The 23,806-nt window shown below is 39.9% G+C and overlaps 1 protein-coding gene across 1 annotated transcript in view; it reads left to right on the top strand.

The window, feature by feature from the left end:
* The first annotated feature begins 305 nt into the window (after nucleotides 1-305).
* Nucleotides 306-23,806, top strand: part of Sls (sallimus) — a 29,284-nt gene continuing 5,783 nt past the window's right edge. The window contains exons 1-15 of the mRNA XM_064034431.1: nucleotides 306-710; nucleotides 10,138-11,797; nucleotides 11,887-12,116; nucleotides 12,195-13,559; nucleotides 13,946-15,802; nucleotides 15,889-16,032; nucleotides 16,352-16,753; nucleotides 16,852-17,250; nucleotides 17,361-17,756; nucleotides 17,839-18,639; nucleotides 18,757-19,008; nucleotides 19,095-21,598; nucleotides 21,703-21,897; nucleotides 22,016-23,423; nucleotides 23,511-23,798. Of these exons, the coding sequence (XP_063890501.1) occupies nucleotides 554-710; nucleotides 10,138-11,797; nucleotides 11,887-12,116; nucleotides 12,195-13,559; nucleotides 13,946-15,802; nucleotides 15,889-16,032; nucleotides 16,352-16,753; nucleotides 16,852-17,250; nucleotides 17,361-17,756; nucleotides 17,839-18,639; nucleotides 18,757-19,008; nucleotides 19,095-21,598; nucleotides 21,703-21,897; nucleotides 22,016-23,423; nucleotides 23,511-23,798 (12,058 nt within the window). The 5' untranslated portion in view covers nucleotides 306-553. The remainder of the gene's footprint in view (nucleotides 711-10,137; nucleotides 11,798-11,886; nucleotides 12,117-12,194; nucleotides 13,560-13,945; nucleotides 15,803-15,888; nucleotides 16,033-16,351; nucleotides 16,754-16,851; nucleotides 17,251-17,360; nucleotides 17,757-17,838; nucleotides 18,640-18,756; nucleotides 19,009-19,094; nucleotides 21,599-21,702; nucleotides 21,898-22,015; nucleotides 23,424-23,510; nucleotides 23,799-23,806) is intronic.

Raw genomic sequence — 23,806 nt, forward strand, 5'->3', positions numbered from 1 at the left:
GAATGCTCCACAGCCATGATTTGTTGAATTGCTAGATAACTTGTATGTTGGGGTTGTCTTTAGTTTCCTGTTGCTAATTTGTCATGAAAGCACGTGGGAGTAGTTCCTTAGTTACCGATATAGTGTGTTGTCAGGAGAGTGCATTGTTTTGTTAGGTTGTTTAGCAATGCAAAATGTGCGGGTGTGAGGGGGCCCGGCGCCCGCGGAGTGGGGCGCGTGCGGCAGGCACGCGGGAGTGCGCTGGGCTCGAAATAACCCGTCGTATTTCGGTCGCATGCCCCCCGCCGCCGCCCTCGCAGCGCCGCCGGCGCAGCGCGCGTTGCTCTCACACCGCACTATCCGCTAACTATTCGCAATCGACCGACGTCTTGGATGTTGGACTTGGGTTATAATGACTTGACTTCTGCTAAATGAACCCGTGTACTAGTATAAGTTTTTCGCAGTGGCGTAATTATTTCTTAATACACGAGCGCCGAAACGAGGATTGTTTTTCGATAAGGACAATTAGCGTCGAGTGAGAGTTTTTTGTGCGTTGTGCTGCAGTGGCGGCAAAATGGAGAAGCAGTCGAGGTGGTCGGAGCAGCGCTCCGAGCAGCGCTCCGAACAGCGCGTGCAGCAGCACACCGAGCGGCGCGAGCAAGTGATGCAGCAGCAGGAGCGCGTGCAGCGCACTGAGCAGCACTACACGCGCCAGATGCTCACCCAGCAAGGTATGTGCCACACCTCACACACCGCTCTTGTGTATTCTACCCGCACACGATACCAAGCTAATTGCATTGTACCTAGCTTTAAATTAAATCTAACTAATATTCAGTAATCACAGCTAATGCGAATATTTTGATGTATTATGATCCTGAAATTCATCCCATTGTACGGAGGCTGGAGCGCGGCGGGCGCTCGGCGCGCGCGGCGCCCACGCGCCAGCCCCAGAATAGCCGCACTATCTCGCTCGCGGTGGAAAAGCGCTATGCACAAATAAAGTTACGCACCAGGAAGAAACTAAAGACACTCGCAAGCGGGTCGCCCGCGGGACAACTCGCGGTCGGGAGCCACAGCGCACCGACATGACCCACTTATGCACTTCCACCCAAAGGCGCGTGTCAAAAAAAACTATGCGTAATGATTGTTCCTTTCACAGCCCCACTTGCAATGAAAATGCAGCGAATGTATTTAACAAAAATATGAAAACAGAGATGATGGCTGAACTCACAGCTGTTGACACTTCGTTTCTGGTACAACCCCGAATTAAAACTTGTGCGATATTTTCAAAATTTAAGTCAAACGGGTACCAGATCGGAGTGATCATGGCGTGAGTTCGCTCGTCTCTCCGTTAAGGTTGCAGTGCGAACTTGTTTTAGCATTAAGAACTTGTTTACTTATAAGGCGCAAAGTCTTATCCATACATGGAATCTGAACAAATATGTTTCCATTCAAGGATTATTTTTTCCCAATACGTATGCAGCATTTGACTTAAACAAATATATTGGCCAGACTATACACTCACCAATATACATCAACAATGGAACACGATTGGACACTAACACTTAACTTTACAATATTAGCATGTTAGTTTGTAAGACTACACCTATCTAATATATTTGAATCCTACATATTTGGGTATCTAGATTGCTAACAGTGTTTACGTGACGCAAAGTTTCACAATATTTCGCGATTTCCAGAAATAAAAATGAAAACAGCTCGTCTTGAAATTCGATTACGTATCGTCAACAAGCTTAACATTTATATCGCGCGGGATATCGCTCGCTCTTTGTAGACTTTTACGAGATTTGGCATCTAAACAAGAATTCTTATTCGTTAATTCTTTCTATTCTTTTACGTTTAATGATATGTTTGGTCATACCTATATACATACACCAGTACATGAAGATTCATATAATAAAGAGGAGACATACATAACCCGCAGTTGTACAAACTGACCGTCTACTTATGGAATTATGTAAAACTGTAAGTGGGCATCACACGCACATTGTATTCAGCTGTATACAGCTGTGTGACTCACTCGTGAAATATACTTAGTAAAAATCATGTCTTATAGCATTTCAGCCTTCAATTCAATCAATCAACTTTATTTTTAATAACTACCCACCAAATTAAAAAAATAAACTCGATACGTTACGAAGGTATTGTTCAAGAAATTTTCATCGGGAAAATAATGCTAATTGATTTTATGATCTCGTAGACACTATTTTATGTGTCTATAGTTTATTATTGAATAGTTCCTACATCTGACATAAATCTTTGAAGCATATAGTAAGGTCATGCTAGCCATAAAAGTTATTGCATCGTAACTGAATGAAAACCTAACGTGTCGAGTTTCAATTCCATTCGATAGGAGGAAGTGGTTACAGGTCAACTTGCAAAATATGACCCAAACAAACTGAATGACCTTTCACGTAAAAAATATAAGCTCGAGGTGACATATCAATAAAAACACAACCGAGTCTCCTCGACCCATAATAACAGTCCATACGAGAAGTGCATCCGACGTAACAGGGCGTGGCGCATTTACTAGTTTTTACCTCGATTGCTTTAATTATCGGTTTTCTATTTCGACGTACACTGAGAACTGAAGAATAATAGCGTCATTAGAGTATGACGTGAAAAACGCCGGCAAAATGGCATCAAGCAACGTTTTCACTCTTCGCGTTCGACGTTCAATAGAAACGGCATAAAATACCTATCTCATTCACTTTTTACAATCGAACAAGCAGTATCAATGTGATGGCTGAATGGATTCAATCGATTATTTCATTAAAAAAGTACGATTGGTAACATGACGTATCAATATGACGTGCTTTTGTCGGAATAAAAAATAACCGGCATCGGTTGTAGCCGTAGTTGCATCGAAGCTGGTCTGGCCGTGCGTATGTGCGTACATTCTGTGCTGGGCGCAGTGATAGGAGCGCGTGTCGGCCAACGGTCGGCGGCGCCACAGCTAGATGATCATCTCAACGTGTTGGCGTGTTCCGTCTAGCGCATAGCTAGAGCGTGCTCACCAGCCATTATAACGTAACATGGTAACTGTAGCGCGTCGCGGTGCCTGCCGCCCGGCCGCCCTCAACACCTCTCCGACAGAACATTATTATACGCACTATAACTAACACAACAAATACACTCGTGGTTACCTTCAGCGACCACTACAACTCTTGTTGACAATGATATGATGGAAGTTCTAATGGCACAGAAAACATAATTTCTCTTAATAAAAACAAAACAAAGGATGACAAATGACACTCACGTCGGTAGTTTACTTTCAAAGCTATCAATCTATGACGTTAAATGTCGACGTTTACATACGTATAAGAAACAAATTATTAAGATACATCACGAGGAAAAATTTCCAACGTAATGGGAAAATAATATTCGCATGGTTCAATGTGTTCAATTTCCATCCCGCGAGCGTTACAGTGATTTAAATTTCACAACGAAAGCGCAAGTCAAAACTTTCGACCACGTTTGCTCTCAGAGATGGTAACAAAAGTCGATAAGAAATTATGCACGACGAACGCTACTTTGATTCACTAACAAAGCATTAGAAAACACTTCTTGCTCAAATGGTCATTGTTTAATACAATGCGATCATTTTATAGTATGATGTGCCGTAAATTTTCTCACTAACAATGTTATAGACACGGATGTTAAGTTGACACGCAGATAAGTCACGATTCGTAAAGTATTCGAAAGCTCTAGAGTCACACACTACCTACTATAGATAATGAAATCACGGGCTGTGTCGGGTTCAGCGTTCGCAAATAATATGTAACAGGCGAGACAACACTTACTGTACGGAGCGCACTTTTACCGCGCTTATCTCCAAATTTATTATCTGAGTTAACAGTTAAAAATGAACAAGCCGAGGCAACTTTCGCTCCATGCCATGATGATTTGCTTATAGACTATCTCGGTGCGTTTTTTACGATTAAATTTATAATTGGTGGAGGTATTACATTAAGCTATTGTTTAAGTGGCTTGGTAACGTAAAGTCAGTAGCATATTTTTTCACTGATGTAGACAAAAAATTATCACTTATAATACCACAAGAGCTTCAAAATTATCGGGTATTTTCCGATAGGTTCGTTGCTTATTTGTTTGCAGGGAACCTTGAGGGAAATGCCAGATAATTATGAAGCTCGTGTGGTATTCGGGAGATTATTTTTCCGTCCCAAATGTCGGCCACAACCTGTCAGTTTGACGTAGCAACGACCAGAGAAAATATTCAAAAAATTTTCAGTATAATACCATGTAGGTTGTACCACGTGACGTCGAATGGTGCAATTCTATTGGTCGATATTTGGGTCGGAAAAATAATCAAGAAAAAATGCTCCAATTTGTAAACACAAACCAGCATCAATTAAGTAGGTACGTGCTGATTTAATTAACTATGAACACATGTGTGGCCTCAATGAAAGCGACTACTTAACTTTATTGTCAAGTTTGATTCAAATATTTACGTATACATATATTAGTTTTTTTATGATTTTATTTTCTGATCGAAATTTTCTCCGCTTTACATTTTCCAAGAAAACTAGTAGTGATAATAAGTGGCAAACAAACAATTAAACAGTAATATTAGAGTTGTCATTAGCATACTCAAATATTATTTGGTAAGAACAATAGTGGCCCTAATTAGCTAATTACGACTGTACACAAACATCAATCAGTACCAACAAAAGCAAGTGCTTACTTATAAATCACATTTGTTATCTTCTATACTAATCTAAATAGCTATACTAATATAGTAAATAAATAAGATAACACTTTTGTTTGTTTGTACCCTGAAGGCTCCGAAACTACTTAACCGATTTGAAAAACTCTTTCACTGTTATGGAGCTACACTATTTATTTATTTCGAACATAATTTTAAAATTCGAAAGGAAATTCATTTTATTATAGAATTTTGTATTGAGTAAATACCAGCATAAATTGTTAGCTTATTGTAATCAGTCATAAGCTATAATTAAGTATTAGTAAACATTATAAGTCGTAATTTGAGTAAAATCCGTTCAGCTGTTAATGCGTGATTAATAAGCAAACATCCTAACTTACTCTGAACAATAGCATCACTGCACAATACATACATACGTAGTTAATTATAGCCCAAACACCATTAATAATCGTTAGTTAATAAGCATATTAGATAACAGTGTTTTGACGAAATAATCCCGAGTAGTTCCATTTAACGTCGGTGCAGCTTTTCTTCTCTGTCCATGCAACTGATTTTATTAATGTCACCTTACAATTAACTAACAATGATTTACCACGAAACAAAGAGATCGTTTGTTCTTGGATAGATACCATAAAATCATTTAATTTTGTAACATCTTTAGTGTATTTCTGTTATCAGTCTAAACCTTAAATAATTTTATCTGTGTGCACTCGTCACGAACAAGTTTGCTTTCTCCTAAAGATGAGTTATGATAGCGTTCAAACTAACTTGGATATCACATTACCGATACTTCTTACAGCATAAACAAAGATTTGTATTCCTTTATCTACCTAATGTTCCATAAACTTAAAAGGTTTCAAACTCAAAGCTTTTAACGTTTAAGAAAATAAATTGCAAGGAAAAATGTTTAGTAACGTCTTTTATACCAGAGAAAGAAGATTGTAATAAGCAATGCACTTTATACGCAGTTGGAAATGGATTACCGAGTCTTTCGAGGGAATTGAGAGTATGATGTATTAGACTTGGTGTATTCTTCGCCATATTTACGTACCTACAGTAATCCTTTTTGTATCAACAAACAGGGTCAACAGTGTTGACTCAACACTTAGCCTTTTTGGTCAAGTTCTTAATTCAAAACGTAATAAGCTTGCACCATAGAGTAATTAGAATTTGTGTTTGAATAAAAAGCAAAAGCGAAAGTAAGAATCGTTTGGTTTTTACCGACTTGACACCGGGTCGCGGGGTCAACTCGAACTCTTTTATGTAGTATTGCCGTACTGGATAGTGGATAGAGCCTATCTCTATAAGCTGTGCTTTCGACGTGTTAGTAGGTACCTACGTAATGCAATGGTGAATATTCGCGACGCTCATGTCCATTAAAAAGAAGCCTTATTGTAACTGCATCTGATAGTTTTCCCGTACGACCTAAATTGATTGGTGTTCTCCTAATACTGAGATATTAACCATAAGATTAAGAGACTTAGCCATACAAGTATTACTTACAATAATAAGCATAACTAACAATTATAAAGAACCGTACAAAGCTCAAAAGTATTTGTATCTATCGAAACATATTTTGATATTCATATTTATTTCTCGTAAACACATTTGTCTAGTTTCTAAACAGCCGTTAATCATTACCCTAACGATCAAGTAAACGTAGTTTATTCCATGCACTTTACCAATATTTACATTAAGCAGATATCAAAATAGTGTAAGTACGTGCAATATTAAAATAATAACCCTTATTTTTTATCTTTCTATGTCTAGATAGGTATAATGAGCTGATATTGCTGATCTGCGATAAAAACAACTGTCTTACTAAACGTTAAAGTAACTTACATAATAATCGACCTGCCTCATTTTCATAAATTATCGTTGCAACTGTCAGTACTTACACTCGATCGCTGTAACAGGGCGTAAAAAGGCCACATACCTACAAGGCAAGAAGTATAAATAAAAATGATTAAATTAATTGGTATTAAGAAGCGGTCTGCAATTTCTTTTACGCGAGGCAAGTAGCGGGGCCAGCAATTATATCGGCTGTAATAACTCTGATAGCTGCCCGAGATACCACTGAGAAAAACATGAAATTTAAAAAAGGTTGAATTATTAAAATACAAGCAAAAAATGGACGCGGAGATGCTCTAGTATGCATAGACAAGATGATTTATGTAAGTTTAGGTGGATGCAAAAAGGAAGTTGTTTTACTAGATGTAACGCGAAATTCCCCGTGAAAATCGATTAAAAATTATAATTCCAACATATCAAAATTAACACGGGGACCCGGCCGTCAAAAGAGCACAGACACGGACTATCCAATAGCTTAGCAAGGAGAAAAGCACGTCATTCACTTGATTGTCATAATTTTTTAAAACAACTCTCTTTGTAACTCTGTGACATTATGCTATTATCTATATACTTTAAAATCTATAGATTATTGTTACCATTGAATCACCACTATTGTAGAAAACGTTCCTGAGAGGTATCAATGACCTCAAAATTACAATGCATGCATATGTAACATTTTAACAACATTAAGTTTTGTAGAAAGGTGCTTGTGAGTTAATCTCACGTTACGTGGTGCTTGAATGTATGTATGATTCATATCGAGGGCCAGTGACCATATGGCGCGCATTGGTTCAGGCTTGTGGTCCGACTGCCGGCGACTCAACGCTTTGGGTCAAGCATGGCTCAACAATGCCCTATTAATAAGCCAAGCTAATTCGTGCAATTGTTACATTTATTAATAAGATGTCAAACTTAGATTATGTTCGGTTTTGTCAGCTGTAGTCAGCGTGGGAATGTGTTCCTCTACCATTGTTTTATATTTGATGACATTGTTGATTGTGATCATCACTTGTTATAAAACATCGAGTTTTTCAATGGAAGTGTCGATGGCATATTTTACTTAATGTGGTGAAACAAAGCTTTGCCTAATTCAGGTGGAAAGTCTTCATATTTTATATTGATATAAGCATTTTTCTTCTTAATGAGAAGATAAGGCAAAACAATTTGAACTACTTATAGGTAACCACCGCGGTCGGTTCGTGGTTCCGGTACGGTCTTCAGCAAAAGCTAAACGTCCTTTAAAATGTTATCTAAAAATAACCAGAGTTTTATGTACCTTAAGCTTTTTATTATAGTAAATTTTTATTATATGTAATGTTAGTTAACGGAATATTAAAGTTCATTGCCGCTATTCAAAAGTAAAAGTGTAAGTAGTTCAACTTGCATGGCTGACGGTATCTCACTGCGGTTTTACACCTATGCACTCGATTTTAAGGGTCAACCGAGAACTTATTTATTTGTATTGAAATACTTATACTGCGAATGTTATATAACGTATGCATGCACCATTATTCATTTATACTCATGTTTTTAAATCATCATTAGTGTACTTTAGTTTCCTTTTTAAAATGGTGTCTTGTAGCCGATTTCGGAAATAAATTGCACCTTGTCTTTACATATGTATGTACATAATGATTGCACAGCTGCGAACATTGAATGTGAGCGATTTATAACATTATTTCATGAATTTGTATGCTTCGGCGCGATGTTATTGTCGTCTTTGGTCGTTTGCCAATCGGGACTGAAAGCATTCATTATTTTCTAATTACAAAAACATCTTACAAGAAACCTACGCAATAATTTTGATTCTGACTTAATTTAAAATATACACTTAATGAAATCGAACCACGAGAGATAAACCGTATTATATTACTTAATAGAAGAAATAAAGGCGTTTCACATCGCATTGTTCAATATTACCTGAAAAATTATATAATAAGGTACCACATGACCTTGACCTAAAAAGCAAACCTTGAATGTTTGTATTGTAATAACTATGTCACTATAAACATATGGGCGCCACATTTTTATTGTGTACCCTCTTCGGCACATTGTTCTTAATGAAAGCGTTATAATTTGCTTTCACATTGAAGGCAAAGAATTATTAATTTACTAAAAAAATTGACCGAATTTTCAAATTTGACTTATAGGCCTATCTAGGATTATGTAGCATGATACAAAATATAAGTGCGGACAAGTTTCACCGATGCCTGTTTGACATAACACCAGCAGAGCAGAACCGGTCCTTGTCCGGACTGTGTGTCCGACCGCTGCCCGGTGCCCATACCTAACTGTTCTTTTGTAAATACACCACCGTGCAAATGTAACTTACGTTACTACCTCTAAATAAAACCACAGTTTTAAAACGGTTTTAAAAAACGTATTTAAGAATATGTGGAGAAACGAAAGAGTCCACCAAAATGGTGATCGTAACAAGATCCGAGTGGTAGATACTAAAATAGATGCGCGAAAAGAGCTCGCTCGCTTCGTCACTCCCGTGACTCACGCGCATCCAATACGAGCAGAGCTGGAATACCGACGCGCGCGCGTTCCTGGAACTTTGATATTTATCACACGACTATTTACGAACATGGACAACTTACATTAAAACACAAATCTGAAATAAAAGTAGTTTATCATATAGCCATGCAACAATTTTCGTTATAGCTAACAAAAAGTTGACTTCCAAAGATGCCCTAGATCCAAAGATACTCTCTTTCAGTGAAAAAGTTTTGTACATTTCAAGTCATCTTATTGACTTGATATACGAATATAATTAACAGCAATGAGCGCTATGAATTTTTTTTAAGAAATAAGAGTTTTCTTCAAATAAATTAAACTAACTAATAACACACAAATGTTGCAACCGATAACATATTTACGCTACTTACGTATTTTTACCCATTTTGGGTAAGTTGGGTAAACATAGGTTCAAGATGTTACTGTTACTGTTACTGTTACAGCCTTTTTATCGTTCCACTGCTGGGCACAGGCCTCCTCTCACATGGAGAAGGATTGAGCATTAATCACCACGCTTGCTTAATGCGGGTTGGTGATTTCAGACCTTATAGTCCAGGTTTCCTCAAGATGTTTTCCTTCACCTTTTTATCAGCCATTGGTGTCTAAGTATACTTAGAAAGTACATACAATCTTAGAAAAGTTGCATTGGTACTTGCCTGACCCTGGAATCGAACCCACACCCTCATACTCGAAGGGTTGGTTCTTTACCCACTAGGCCACCACGACAAGATGATAGATCAAGATGTTAGATATGTGAATATTAAGCATGTATGCTGAGTATGCAGGAAGATTGAAGACATAATGTATAAAACTGCTATTACCTAATACATAATATTAATTCCCATACCTATTTGGCATAGCAAATTGAATCTTGTGCGCTTTGCGTCACGTAAATAATTTTAATGACTAATTATTTTAAGGTTATACACACCTGTTTTATACTTCTACCCATCATACTAATCTAGATTAAGTTTAAGAACAATAAAGTTTATTATACCAGATTGTAACGACATCCTTTTTTTTTAATATGAAGATAATGCTACAGAGTTATGTTAATGGTATCTTTTTATTTGTTGCAGTTGAATCTGCTGGCGATCGCTTGCCTGTCACATTAGGCAGGCCTGGCGAACCTTCTCCCCCAATCTTCGAGCAAATCTTCAAAAATGCAAGGTTTGCGCAAGGCGGAAATGCAAAATTCGAAGGAAAACTTAGAGGCAATCCTACCCCCGTTGTATCGTGGACGAGAAAGAAAGCTCCACTGGTGGAGTGCAATAAGTATAGTATGAGCTACAACGAACAAACCGGTGACGTGTCCTTATTAATTAAACAAATCGGGCCGGGTGATGAGGGCGAATACACATGCACGGCTCGCAATCAATACGGCGAGGCCATTTGCTCCGTGTACATTCAGCCTGAAGGCGTCCCGGTGCCCGCGCACCAGGCCTCGCAGCAACAGAGCTACAGGCACGTCAGTGAGAGCGTGGAACACAAATCGTATGGTACACAGGGGTACTCCACAGAACAGTCCAGTAAAACACAAAAAGTCGCATACACCAATGGCACTGACTATTCATCCACAGAAGATTTCAAAGTGGACACCTTTGAGTACAGACTTTTAAGGGAAGTATCATTCAGAGAAACAATTACTAAGAGATACGTGAATGAAAGTGACACTCACATCAGTACTGAAATTGATAGAACGCTTGGACCAGTGTCACCACCCAAAATTGCACAAAAGCCGAGGAATTCTAAACTTCAAGAAGGTGCTGATGCCCAGTTCCAGGTACAACTATCTGGTAACCCGAGGCCGCGCGTGACTTGGTTCAAGAATGGACAACGGCTTGTTAATACTAGCAAGCATGAGATTGTCACTACACATAATCAAACGACTCTTAGGGTAAGGAATACACAAAAGTCTGACTCTGGCCATTACACTTTATTGGCTGAAAATCCTAATGGATGCATTGTCACATCAGCTTATCTTGCTGTTGAATCTCCGCAAGAGACGTATGTGCAAGATCAAAGATCACAGTATATCATGGACTCTCAACAAACAGGAATTGAAGAAAGAGTAGAAATTAGTGAAAAAGCTCTCGCTCCGCAATTTGTAAGAGTCTGCCAAGACCGCGATGTCACGGAGGGCAAAATGACGCGATTCGATTGCCGCGTCACAGGCAGACCTTACCCAGAAGTCACGTGGTTCATTAACGATAGACAAATTCGAGACGATTATAATCATAAGATTTTAGTAAACGAATCAGGTAATCATGCGCTTATGATTACAAACGTCGAACTTAGTGACAGTGGTGTAGTCACGTGTGTAGCGCGCAACAAGAGTGGAGAAACATCTTTCCAGTGCAGACTAAACGTCATCGAAAAGGAACAAGTAGTTGCACCGAAATTCGTTGAACGTTTCAGTACTTTAAGTGTTCGCGAAGGAGAACCAGTTATTTTGAATGCACGCGCAGTTGGCACACCTACACCACGGATCACATGGCAGAAGGACGGCGTTCCGATAATACCCAATCCAGAGTTACGAATTAATACCGATGGTGGGGCCTCGACGCTGGACATTCCTCGAGCCAAGGCGTCGGATGCGGCATGGTACCAGTGCACCGCCCAGAACGTCGCAGGCTCCACCGCCACTCGGGCAAGGCTCTACGTCGAAGTACCAAAAGAGCCTCCGCCTGAGCAGAAGCGTCTGCACTTGCCGCGGCCTACAAAGATTATCGAGCCAGAGTAAGTTTTTGATTGAACATAATAATACATTTATAACCATTTTATGATTTTATAAAGAATACTCGTATTTATATGCCACATTTTTACAGACCTGCTCCTGGACCAGAAATCATTTACTTAAGGCACGTGGAAAGGGCAAGACCTTACATTCCTCCTGGTGAGGAAGATCGAGTTTATCCTCCACCGCAGTTTATTGTGCCACTCAAGAGTATTTCACAGATGGAGGGTGGCAAAATACACTTTGAAACGAGGATAGAACCGGTTGGCGACCCAACGATGAAAATAGAATGGTTAAGAAATGGACAAAGTATCGAAGCCAGTAAGTCTCTAACACTGACTTATCGATTTTGAAACGTAATTTTAATAGAAACATACTAACGTAACCATTAACTTTCAGGTTCTAGGTTTACATCAATTTTCCGGTTTGGATATATTTCTCTCGACATGCTCAGTCTTAACATTCAAGATACTGGAGAATACACTTGCAGAGCAATAAGTGCAACAGGAGTTGCAGAAACTAAGGCTATGTTGCAAGTAACTCCAAGAGCAACCATCGAAAGAACAAGCCAACACCCAGAGAGCTTACAATATATTCAACAGTTGGAAGATTATTCTAGATATCAGCACCAAGAGTCAATAGAAGAACAGATTTCTCAGAGGCCACAATTTATAAGGCCTCTTCAAGAGCTTGGTGAATTACAAGAAGGCAGAAACGCCCATTTCGAAGCTCAACTTACTCCAGTCAGTGATCCTACTATGAGAGTAGAGTGGTACAAAGATGGTAGACCCATTACAGCTAGCTCGCGAATCACGTCAATCTTCAACTTCGGTTACGTCTCCCTTAACATCATGCACCTACGGGCTGAAGATGCAGGTTCGTACACAGTGAGAGCTGTAAATAAGTTAGGTGAAGCCATTAGTACCGCTTCGATCAGAGTAGCTGCTAGGAGTACAGTTACTGCCGATCTTGGCATACCAGAACAACGACGATACATTGAGAAGACTGAGCAATTGGAAGCATATCAGCAACAACAACACCAAAAGTATTATCAGGAAGCACCTGAAAGCACTCAGAAACCGGAGTTCAAAACACCAATTAAGGATCAAATCAATATTAAGGAAGGTGGGTTCGCTCATTTTGAAGCTCGCCTCGAACCAGTAGGTGATTCAACTCTGAGAGTTGAGTGGCTGAAAGATGGGCGTCCTGTTGAAGCCAGTTCAAGAATAACTACATTCTTTAACTTCGGATATGTCGCATTAACAATCAAATCTGTGACCATACACGATGCTGGTCACTACACTTGCCGAGCTTATAATGCTCTTGGTCAGGCAGCTACCAGTGCTAACCTAACCATAGTAACAAAGAAAGATATTATCGCCGAATCTCAGCATCCAGGTGGATACGAAAAAATTCAACATCTTGAAGATTCCAGCCGATATTCAAGACGCGCTGAGGAAGAAGTGAGGGTTACACAAAAGCCTCGATTTTTGGGACCATTGAAGGGAACTAATAAAATAGTAGAAGGGCAAAGCGCTCACTTTGAAGCAAGAGTAGAGCCACAAAGTGATCTGACTATGACTGTAGAATGGTATTTTAACGGAAAGCAGATTAAGAGTGCTAATCGCATTCAGACGTACCATGACTTTGGCTACGTAGCATTGGATATTGCCAGCGTTCGCTCTGATGATACCGGAGTTTACACCGTCGTAGCCCGCAATGCAGCTGGAGAAGCCCAACTGAGTGCTTCTATGACAGTGGAAAGTAAGTATTACATAAATTGTTTCTTGTTTAGCTGCATTCGACAAACCTGAATATGAGTTGATACCTGAAATATTACATGATTTTATAGTTATTAATCTGTCTATAAGAACTATTTTGTACCTTATATGTAAAGTTATTTTCGTAATCTAGATAAATAAAAACAATCTCACCCATTCAAACCAAATTGTTTAGACTTTGTTCGGACTATTTAGTAGATGATCTACGTGAACTTTACACAAAATCCGTAGAAAGGTTCCTCATTTATAGATTGTGAGAACTATTGTGATCTTATGTTCTAAATACTACATGTAGATAATAAGATCAGAATAATTCTGTTATATGAAAATGCTGTTGTTTTATTTAATTAACGATTTATTTTATTACAGCACGATCCAGTATTGACACGTCGAGTATCCACCGTGGTTTATACGAAAAGACTAGGCACATTGAAGAGTCTAAGTTTGTGGAACCGATGTATGAGATTGAAGAAATCTCCAAGTCTAAACCAGTTTTTGTTCAACCTCTATCTGATCCAGCTCCAGTATCAGAAGGTAAAAATATTCACTTAGAATGCAGGTTGGAACCCATGGGTGATCCGACCATGCGCGTGGAATGGTTCCATAATGGAAGAGCCGTGACAGTCGGCTCAAGATTCAGGACTTACTATGACTTTGGATTTGTTGCACTCGACATCATACACGCAACATCTTCTGACTCTGGAGAATATACCGTGAGAGCTGTAAACCACCTGGGATCCGCTCACACATCCGCGATGGTTCGTGTTATTGAACGATCAGATATTGTAACTGACACGCAAAACGAACAAGCTGTTGAACAAATTCAAATGCTGGAAGATGCTGCGCGTAGATCCAGACAAGTACATGAAGATATTACTGTGAGGCAGGCACCTCAATTCTCTAGAGCTTTACATAACATTGAGACTGTAGAAGGGACCAATGTGCATTTGGAGTGTAGATTGCAACCGGTTGGTGATCCAACCATGAGAGTAGAATGGTTCTGCAATGGAAGACCGATTAAAACAGGACACAGGTTTAGGCCGGCCTATGAATTTGATTACGTTGCCCTAGACCTTCTGAGTGTCTATCCTGAGGACTCAGGTGTATACACATGCCAAGCTACAAACCAACTTGGTGAAGCCGTAACTTCTTGTGCTTTACGAGTAATTGCTAAAAAAGATCTTATTTTCGAGTCGCAACACCCATCAGGACTAGAAAAAATCCAATATTTGGAAGATGCCTCACGTTACAAGAAGAGTGAGGTAGTTGATGAATCCATAAATATAAAACCTCGGTTCATTACAAAACCAAAGTCTATCGACAATGTGGTTGAAGGTCACCATGTTCATTTCGAATGCAAACTTGAACCAGTGACGGATTCTAACCTGAAAGTAGAATGGTTCAAAAATGGGCACCCCGTGACTATTGGGCACAGATTCCGCCCGATTCATGATTTTGGCTATGTGGCACTTGACATAATTGACCTGATTGCTGAAGACACCGGTGTTTACACATGCAGAGCCGTCAACCTCGTCGGTACTGATGAAGTCAGCTGCAGATTGACTTGCCGCAGCACTGCAGATATAGTCAGAGCAACACAAAATGAAGCCGGTCTTACACAAATTCAATCACTTGAAGATAGGTCTAAACATCACAGGACCGATTTCGTTGATGAGGTTACTACGCAAGCACCAATATTTACTACCTCACTGAAAAACATTGAGATCAAAGAAGGCCAAAGAGCTCACTTCGAGTGCAGGCTGATACCTGTTTCAGATCCTACTATGAAAGTAGAATGGTATCACAACAACAAACCACTAAAGAGTGGATCAAGATTTACGGAAACCAACAACTTTGGTTTTGTTGCTCTTGACATTATGTCTTGCCTACCTGAAGATTCCGGAACGTACACCTGCAGAGCTATTAATGCTCTCGGTGAAGCAGTAACATCTGGAATTGCTATTGTACATTCTAGGAAATCAATTTACTTGGAATCGCAGCACGAAGGAGCTCTTCCAAGACTTAACCAACTAGAAGATACTTCTAGATATCAAAGACACAGTGCTCAAGATGAATCTATTACACAAGCACCGGTGTTTACAATGCCTATGAAGGACATACGAGTAGCTGAAAACCAAGCTGCTCATTTCGAAGCAAGGCTCATTCCTGTCGGTGATCCGAAACTCCGAGTGGAATGGCTACGCAATGGCGTACCTATTGAAGCTTGTAAGTATCCAAAACGTAAATAACATTAAATTTACTGAAATACAGTTTATTGAAATCAATTTATCAATATCAATTTATTTTTTCAGCAAACCGCTTGACAACTATGCATGACTTTGGTTATGTTGCCTTGAATATGAAATATGTAAATCCAGAAGATTCTGGAACTTATACATGCCGTGCTATCAACGAACTAGGTGAAGCTGTAACATCATCTACACTATTCGTTCAGTGTAAGTAAAGCTTTTTGTTTTATTTTTTTCATCAGACTATGTCACCTTAATAAAATGCCGCTTCCAATTACGCGTATCCCCGGTATGTTCAAGTATTTATCTGTCTTAATCTGTAATCTTTACACTATTTAATTTTACGTATTAAACGGTAGTTAAGTAAAAAAATATTTACTGAGTGTAAATTAATTCTAAGTTTTCTCATGTAAATAAATTGTAATTCTTATGGAAAATAAAGATCAGTCAAACAACATAGTATAAATAATAATTAAAGCTTCAGTAGCCTTGAGATATCATTCAAACTATTTTATTTTAATTTAAGCTAAAGCATCGCTTCAACTGGAGTCTCAGCATGAGAGTGCCTTAGAGAAAATCCAGCAGTTGGAAGATTCTTCTCGCTACCGACGCAGAGAGGACGTCGAAGTAGCCGTCAATCAGGCACCGAGATTCATCACACAACTGAACGGACCATCGAGGCTTGTAGAGGGCCAGAGTGCTCATTATGAATGCCGTATTGAACCGTACCCAGATCCGAATATGCGGGTAGAGTGGTACTTTAATGGAAAGGTCCTTCAAAGCGGCCACCGTTATCGCACAGCTTATGATTTCGGATTTGCTGCACTTGATATCTTAACAGTATATGGAGAAGATTCTGGTGAATATACTTGCAAGGTTATTAATAACCTGGGCCAAGCCACCTCTTCAATCAAATTGAACGTGCAGTGTGAGTATCAACTACTGTGTTACTTAGTATCCTTTAACATAAAATCCCGATTACATATTATAAAAGATTAAACTAATATAAATATTTTTTTATTGCAGCTAAGGAATCCATCATAAGAGATACACAGCATGAGAGTGCTCTTGAAAAGATACAGTACCTCGAAGATGACAGTCGCTACAAACGTGTAGTTCGGGATGAGAGCTTCGTGGCTGAGAAACCACAATTCGGAAAGCCATTGAAAAACGCTGAAGTTAGTGAAGGCAAGCCAGTACACCTGGAAGCTACCCTTACTCCAGTAAACGATCCCACTATGCGTGTGGAATGGTTCTGTAACGGTAGACCTGTACAACAAGGTCATCGATTCAAGACAACATACGACTTTGGTTATGTCGCGCTAGATATTCTGTATGCTTACGCTGAAGACAGCGGCACATACATGTGCAAAGCTACTAACGCTGTCGGCGAAGCTGTCACCACTGGCTCTGTGAAAGTAGATGGTAAGTAATTAAAAAACAATAAATGACATCAAACAGTATGAAGGTTATCATTTGTATAATAGTAAAAACAAAAACATAAATTAACATACATATTTCGTTGATTTTTTTAGCTAAAGCCGGACTTTACTTAGACACATTAGACGAGCAACGTCTCAAAAAGATACAAGAACTAGAACAGTATGAGAGACCAAAACCGGTGCAAGAGGAGCAGCCAGGTCAGAGGCCAGTGTTCTTAACAGCCCTGACGAGCTTGGAGAACTTGAAAGAAGGAGACCATGCACACTTCGAGTGTAGAGTAGAACCGATCAACGACCCCGATCTAAAGATCGAATGGTTCCTTAACGGGCAAAAGATAAGAGCTGGCCACAGGTACAGGACAACACATGACTTCGGTTATGTTGCCTTAGATATTCTGTACACATACTCTGAAGATTCTGGAACTTACATGTGTAAGGCCACTAATAAACTCGGGGAAGCAGTTAATACATGCACGATGAAGGTTGCAGGTAAATTAAACGTTTTATACCTCATGAAACCAATAAATTGTACGGTCCTATTTCACGTTTTTAATCGTTATAATATTTACAGGGCACAGAAGTATCATCCTTGACACTCAGCATCCAAATGGCTTGGAGAAAATTAGACAACTTGAAGCCCAAGGCCATCATACAAGGATGGAAGTTGAAGAACCTAAAGTTAGTCCACCTAGGTTTGTCACGGAGTTACGTGGAACGACTCATGTATTTGAGGGTCAGACAGCTCACTTTGAATGCCAGGTGGAGCCGGTACATGATCCTAACTTGAGAATTGAATTCTACCATAATGGCAAGGCCCTGCAATCTGCTGCACGGTTCCATATCACTTTTGATTTTGGTTACGTGTCATTAGATATTCAGCATTGCGTCCCTGAGGACGCTGGTGAATACTCAGTGAAGGCAATTAATGCATTAGGCCAGTGTACATCATCTATATCTATGACAGTAACCGCAAAAGGAAGCATTATATCGGAATCTCAACGTCCTGAAGGCTTGGAAAAGATCCGAGAGCTAGAATCTGCGGAACCGTTTAAACGTCCCGAAATTCCAGAACCAGTCACACGCCAAAGACCAGTATTCACTCAACCTCTTCAAAATATTGATAACATTCAGGAAGGTCAAACAGCTCACTTTGACTGTAGACTTATTCCAGTTGGTGACCCTACCCTTAAAGTGGAATGGTTCAGAAATGAGAAACTTATTGAGGACAGTTCTAGAATTACGAAGACCCACGACTTTGGTTATGTGTCGATGACTATCACCCATGTTCGTGATGAAGATGAAGGCGTCTATATGTGCCGAGCTTCCAATCTATTGGGCGAAGCGGTAACGACTGCTGCCATGAGAATAAAAAGTAATTACAATATTCATTACTTTTTACAAAAAACAATTTCATTCATAGTAGCAAAATAATATCTCCAGAACGTGAATGCCTATGAATATGTATTCTAATAATTTATTTGTTTTACAGCAAAGGCAGCCATTCAAATGGATACACAACATCCAGAGGGTATGAAGAAAATCCAGCAACTTGAACAACCACAGCAAAGAAGGCCTGATGAGCCTGAACGCGAGTTTGAAAAGCCTATCTTTACCCAAGTGCTTACGGGACCCTCGGAATTGTGGGAGGGACAGCATGCTCATTACGAAGCACGAGTAGTGCCTGTTGGTGACCCAAGCTTAAGATTTGAGTGGTACATCAATGGAGTAGAACTCAAAATGGGTAAGATTCTCACAAATATCTGGCTATAAAGTTCAATATTATTTTATGAATTAAAAAAATACTAAACATTTACATCCTAATTGCAGGTTCCAGATTCCGCACCACTCATGATTTCGGATTTGTCACTTTAGACATTAATTCGGTAGTAGCCGAAGACGCTGGCCTTTACATGTGCAAAGCGATAAACAAAGCTGGCAGCACAGTATCTTCTGCTTCTCTGAAGATCAAGACAAAGTCAACCATTGTAGATCAGACAATGAGACCTGAAGCTTGGGAGCAAATTCAATTGAAGGAAGCCGCCATGAACAAAGTACCAGAGATGTTTGTGGACTCAGGCGTTCAACAGGCACCAATCTTCACCACACATCTTAAGAGCTATGATAAACTCGTTGAAGGACAGCACGTTTACTTGGAAGCCCAAGTAGAACCACGAACTGACCCTAACCTCAGAATTGAATGGTTCAAGAATGGTATGTCTCTCACAACCGGCTCAAGATTAAAGAGTACATTCGATTTTGGTTTGGTAACTCTCTCCATCAACAGTGTTAGGATCGATGATTCTGGGATTTACACCTGCAAAGCAACCAACTTAATGGGAGAAGCTGTATCAACCGCTTCCATTAAAATAGAAGATCGCCACTGGCTACTTGGTGAAACGCTTCACCCTGAATCGTTGGATAGAATAGGCGCTCTTGAACAGCCTAAAGCTGGCAAACCTGAGGCCCCTGAACCTGTATATGAAATACCCGTATTTATATCTCATCTGAACAATATTCTATGCAAAGAAGGTGAAAATATACACTTCGAATGTAACGTTGAGCCTTCTAGGGATCCTACACTTAAGATTGAATGGTTCTTCAACAATAAACCACTACCATCCGGTTCGAGATATAAGAGTACACACGATTTCAGCTATGTGTCTCTTGATATTACTCACACTTACGAAGAAGATTCTGGTATTTACACATGTAAGGCTACTAACAGCAAGGGTTCTGCAACTACCTCAGGCTCGCTAAGATGTACTGGAGATAAAAACATATATTTCGATACCCAGCACCCACAAGGAAAGGCTGGATTGGAAGCAGTTGAACAGGCAGAAGAAGCACGTTTATCAAAATCTAGGAGAACGTCTGTACCTGATGTAGAGTACCCGAAACCGGAATGGGTGGTACCTGTAGCCGCAGAAAATCAATTGATTGAAGGACAAGCCCTTCACCTCGAAGGACAGGTTGAACCAAAGAATGATCCCAACCTTAGAATTGAATGGTACTTTAACGGAAAAGTTTTAGAACAAGGTTCAAGATTCAAGCTAACAAGCGATTTTGGCTTTGTAACTTTGGACTTGACTGATGTGTATGAGAGAGATAGCGGAATTTACACTTGCAAGGCTTATAATAAGAGGGGTGAAGCCTTTACATCATCAACCGTGTTCTGTACTAGCAAAGAAAACCTTATTGAAAGAACACAACATCCTAAAGGCACTGAAGGTTTGGAAAAGATACAAAACTTGGAGGAATCTCTGCGTAGAGAGCCAGGTCAGAAACCTGATGATGACACTGGAAGACCTCCAGAATTCACAACCGTGTTCCAAGATATTGTCGACATTAGTGAGGGACAGATTGCCCATTATGAAGCATCTCTCATTCCAACAGGAGATCAAAGTATGGTCATTGAGTGGTTCTACAATGGAAAATCTATTGAAGCTAGTCATCGCATTCGTACAGTTTATGCCTTCGGTATGGTTGTACTTGAAATCCTTGGAACTAAGACAACTGATTCGGGAGTGTACTCATGCCGAGCAACCAACAGATGGGGACAAGCGGAAATAAGCGTCAAGTTGGAATGTGTTGACAAGAGCAAAGGACAGAAACCAAGATTTACCACTCATATTCAAAACATTGAAGGTTTGAAGGATGGTCAATCTGCTCACTTTGAATGCACAGTTGTGCCGGTTGACGACCCAGACTTGAAAATTGAATGGTATCATAACGGCCAACCTCTGCGCCACTCTACTAGAATTAAAACGGTTTCAGACTTTGGTTTTGTTGTCCTTGACATTGCATACACTCAAAACCATGATACTGGTGAATACGTTTGCCGTGCGTATAACAAGTATGGCGAAGACTTCACTAAGGCTAATATAACTTGCTTCGGAAGGGGTGGAGTTTATCTCGACAGCTTACAGCCTGATTCGTTGGCTAAAATCAGGGAATTGGAAAGCCTGCAAGGAATGCAACAGCAAGCGCCTGCGCCTGCATCAGCTGTGCCACCTAAGTTCATTACTCAAATTCAAGACGTGACTAAGCTAGCAGAAGGTCAAAGTGCACACTTTGAGGCTAGACTTGTGCCAGTTGATGATCCAGACCTAAAAGTTGAATGGTTCTACAATGGCAAGAAATTGCCTCATGGTCACAGGTACAGGACTTTCCATGACTTCGGAATTGTTATATTGGATATTCTTTACTGCTATGAAGAAAACTCAGGTGTATACGAGTGTGTGGCTACTAATAAGCTCGGACGCGATTCTACAAAGGCTACGTTGAAATGTACTTCAAAGGAGAATTTAATCTTGGACTCGCAACTACCGCGGGTAAGTACAATTAAATAAATACAGATTAAAGTAACTTTTATTTATAGTTAATTCGAAACTATTTACACATCTATAACTCAATAATTATTATTTTTTATTTATAGGGCATGGAAGGTGGGTTGGAAAAACTGCAGACTCTCGAAGACTCCATGATACGCAGGAAGGATGTCAAGGAAGAAGAGGAACGGGGTAAAGCTCCCGTCTTCACAGTGCCGCTTTCAAACATCGATAACCTTCGGGAAGGCGAAAATGCACACTTTGAAGCGAGATTAACACCAACTGATGACCCTAACTTAAAGGTTAGATCCATAATGTTGTTCATATAAAATTGTTTCCACAATTTTACCCAACCTTTTAAAATATATAGTTTATGTTCTGTTGTTTTTTCTTGTAATATAAGATTTATTCATTTTGTAGGTGGAGTGGTACTGGAATGGAAAGTCACTTAAGGCTGGTTCCAGGTTCAGAACCTTCTGCGACTTTGGTTTTGTCATCCTTGAAATTTCTCCAACTTACCCTGAAGATTCTGGTGAATACTTATGCAGGGCATACAACAATTATGGAGAGGCAGTTACAACAGCCACAATGAAAGTACAAGGAAAGCGAAACATTATTCTGGAATCACAATTACCCAAAGGCATGGAAGGAACCATTGATAAAATTGCGGCCCTTGAAGGCTACACTGGTACTGTAGACTCCATGACTCCAGAAGCTGAGACTGGTAATCCTCCTGAATTCACCACTACACCTTCAGACCTCATTTTATCTGAAAATTCTTCGGCTCACTTTGAGTGCCGTCTTATTCCTGTTAATGATTCGAGTATGAGAGTAGAATGGTTCCATAATGGAAAGCCACTTCTCACCGGATCTAGAGTAAAGACCATTAATGATTTCGGATTCGTAATATTGGAAATTGGTGGTGTATACCAACGTGACGCAGGTCTCTACACCTGCAAGGCCACCAACCGACATGGAGAAGCAACTGTTTCTTGCAAACTACAAGTCAAGGGAAGACAAGGTATCATTTTGGAACCACAATTACCATCTCACTTCAAGTCTGGTACTGAGAGCATCCAGAAATTGGAGGAGACTCTGCACAAGCGTGAAGAAATTACAATTGAAGATGAAAAGCCCAACCCACCTAAGTTTATCGTAGAAATCAAAGACAACATTGATGTCCCTGAAGGTGGACCGATTCACTTCGACTGTCGTGTTGAACCAGTTGGTGATCCCACTATGAGAATTGATTGGTTCTACAATGGCCGACCTTTCGCAACCGGATCGCGAGTTCATATGCTCAATGATTTCGGATTTATCGCTCTGGACATCGACTATATTTATGCTCGTGATGCTGGAGAGTATACTTGTCGCGCTACCAACAAATGGGGTTCCGCAACCACTACTGCTAAGATCACCTGCAGTGCTAAGCGTGATATTGTATTAGAGTCCCAGCTTCCACAAGGTATGAGCGGAGAGAAGATCAAGGAGCTTGAAAGGGGCCGTGTTAGTGATGCACCAAAGGAAGAGCCTGTTATAAGCAGCCCGCCTAAGTTCATCACTCAGATCCAGTCGCACACAGTTGAAGAATCAGAAAGCGTACGATTTGAATGTCGCGTGGAACCTAAAGAAGACCCGAAACTGCGTATCGAATGGTACCGTAATGGCAAGCTTTTGCCTTCTGGCCATAGGTACCGCACTGTTTATGATATGGGTTTCGTTTCACTTGACATTTTGTACGTTTATGCTGAAGACTCGGGTGAATACGTATGCCGTGCAGTAAATGATATTGGCGAAGATTTCACTAGAGCTACAGTGTCTTGTAAACGTAAGTATAGGAGAAATAAAAATGTGTAACGATTTAAATAATGGTAAGATATTGCGATTACTTATTTTTATTTATTTCATTTGACAGAACTACCGGATATCATCCTGCAAAATCAAGTACCACGAGGAATGAAGAAATCGGAGGCACTCACTCAGATGGAAGCCACCATTAAGAAGTATACTTCAGAAATTTTCTTGACTGAAGATGACTTATATGATGCTGATAAGAAACAGCCGCCGCGCTTTGTAACCCAGATTGAAAGCCAAACAACTTTGGTGGAAATGGAGTCCACGAAGTTTGAGTGCCAGTTAGCTCCTGTTGGTGATCCTAACATGAAAGTGGAATGGTTCTTCAATGGAAAACCCTTATTGCACAGTAAGTTT

The sequence above is a fragment of the Helicoverpa armigera genome, chromosome 1 (assembly GCF_030705265.1).
Source record: "Helicoverpa armigera isolate CAAS_96S chromosome 1, ASM3070526v1, whole genome shotgun sequence".
Taxonomy (NCBI): Eukaryota; Metazoa; Arthropoda; class Insecta; order Lepidoptera; family Noctuidae; genus Helicoverpa; species Helicoverpa armigera.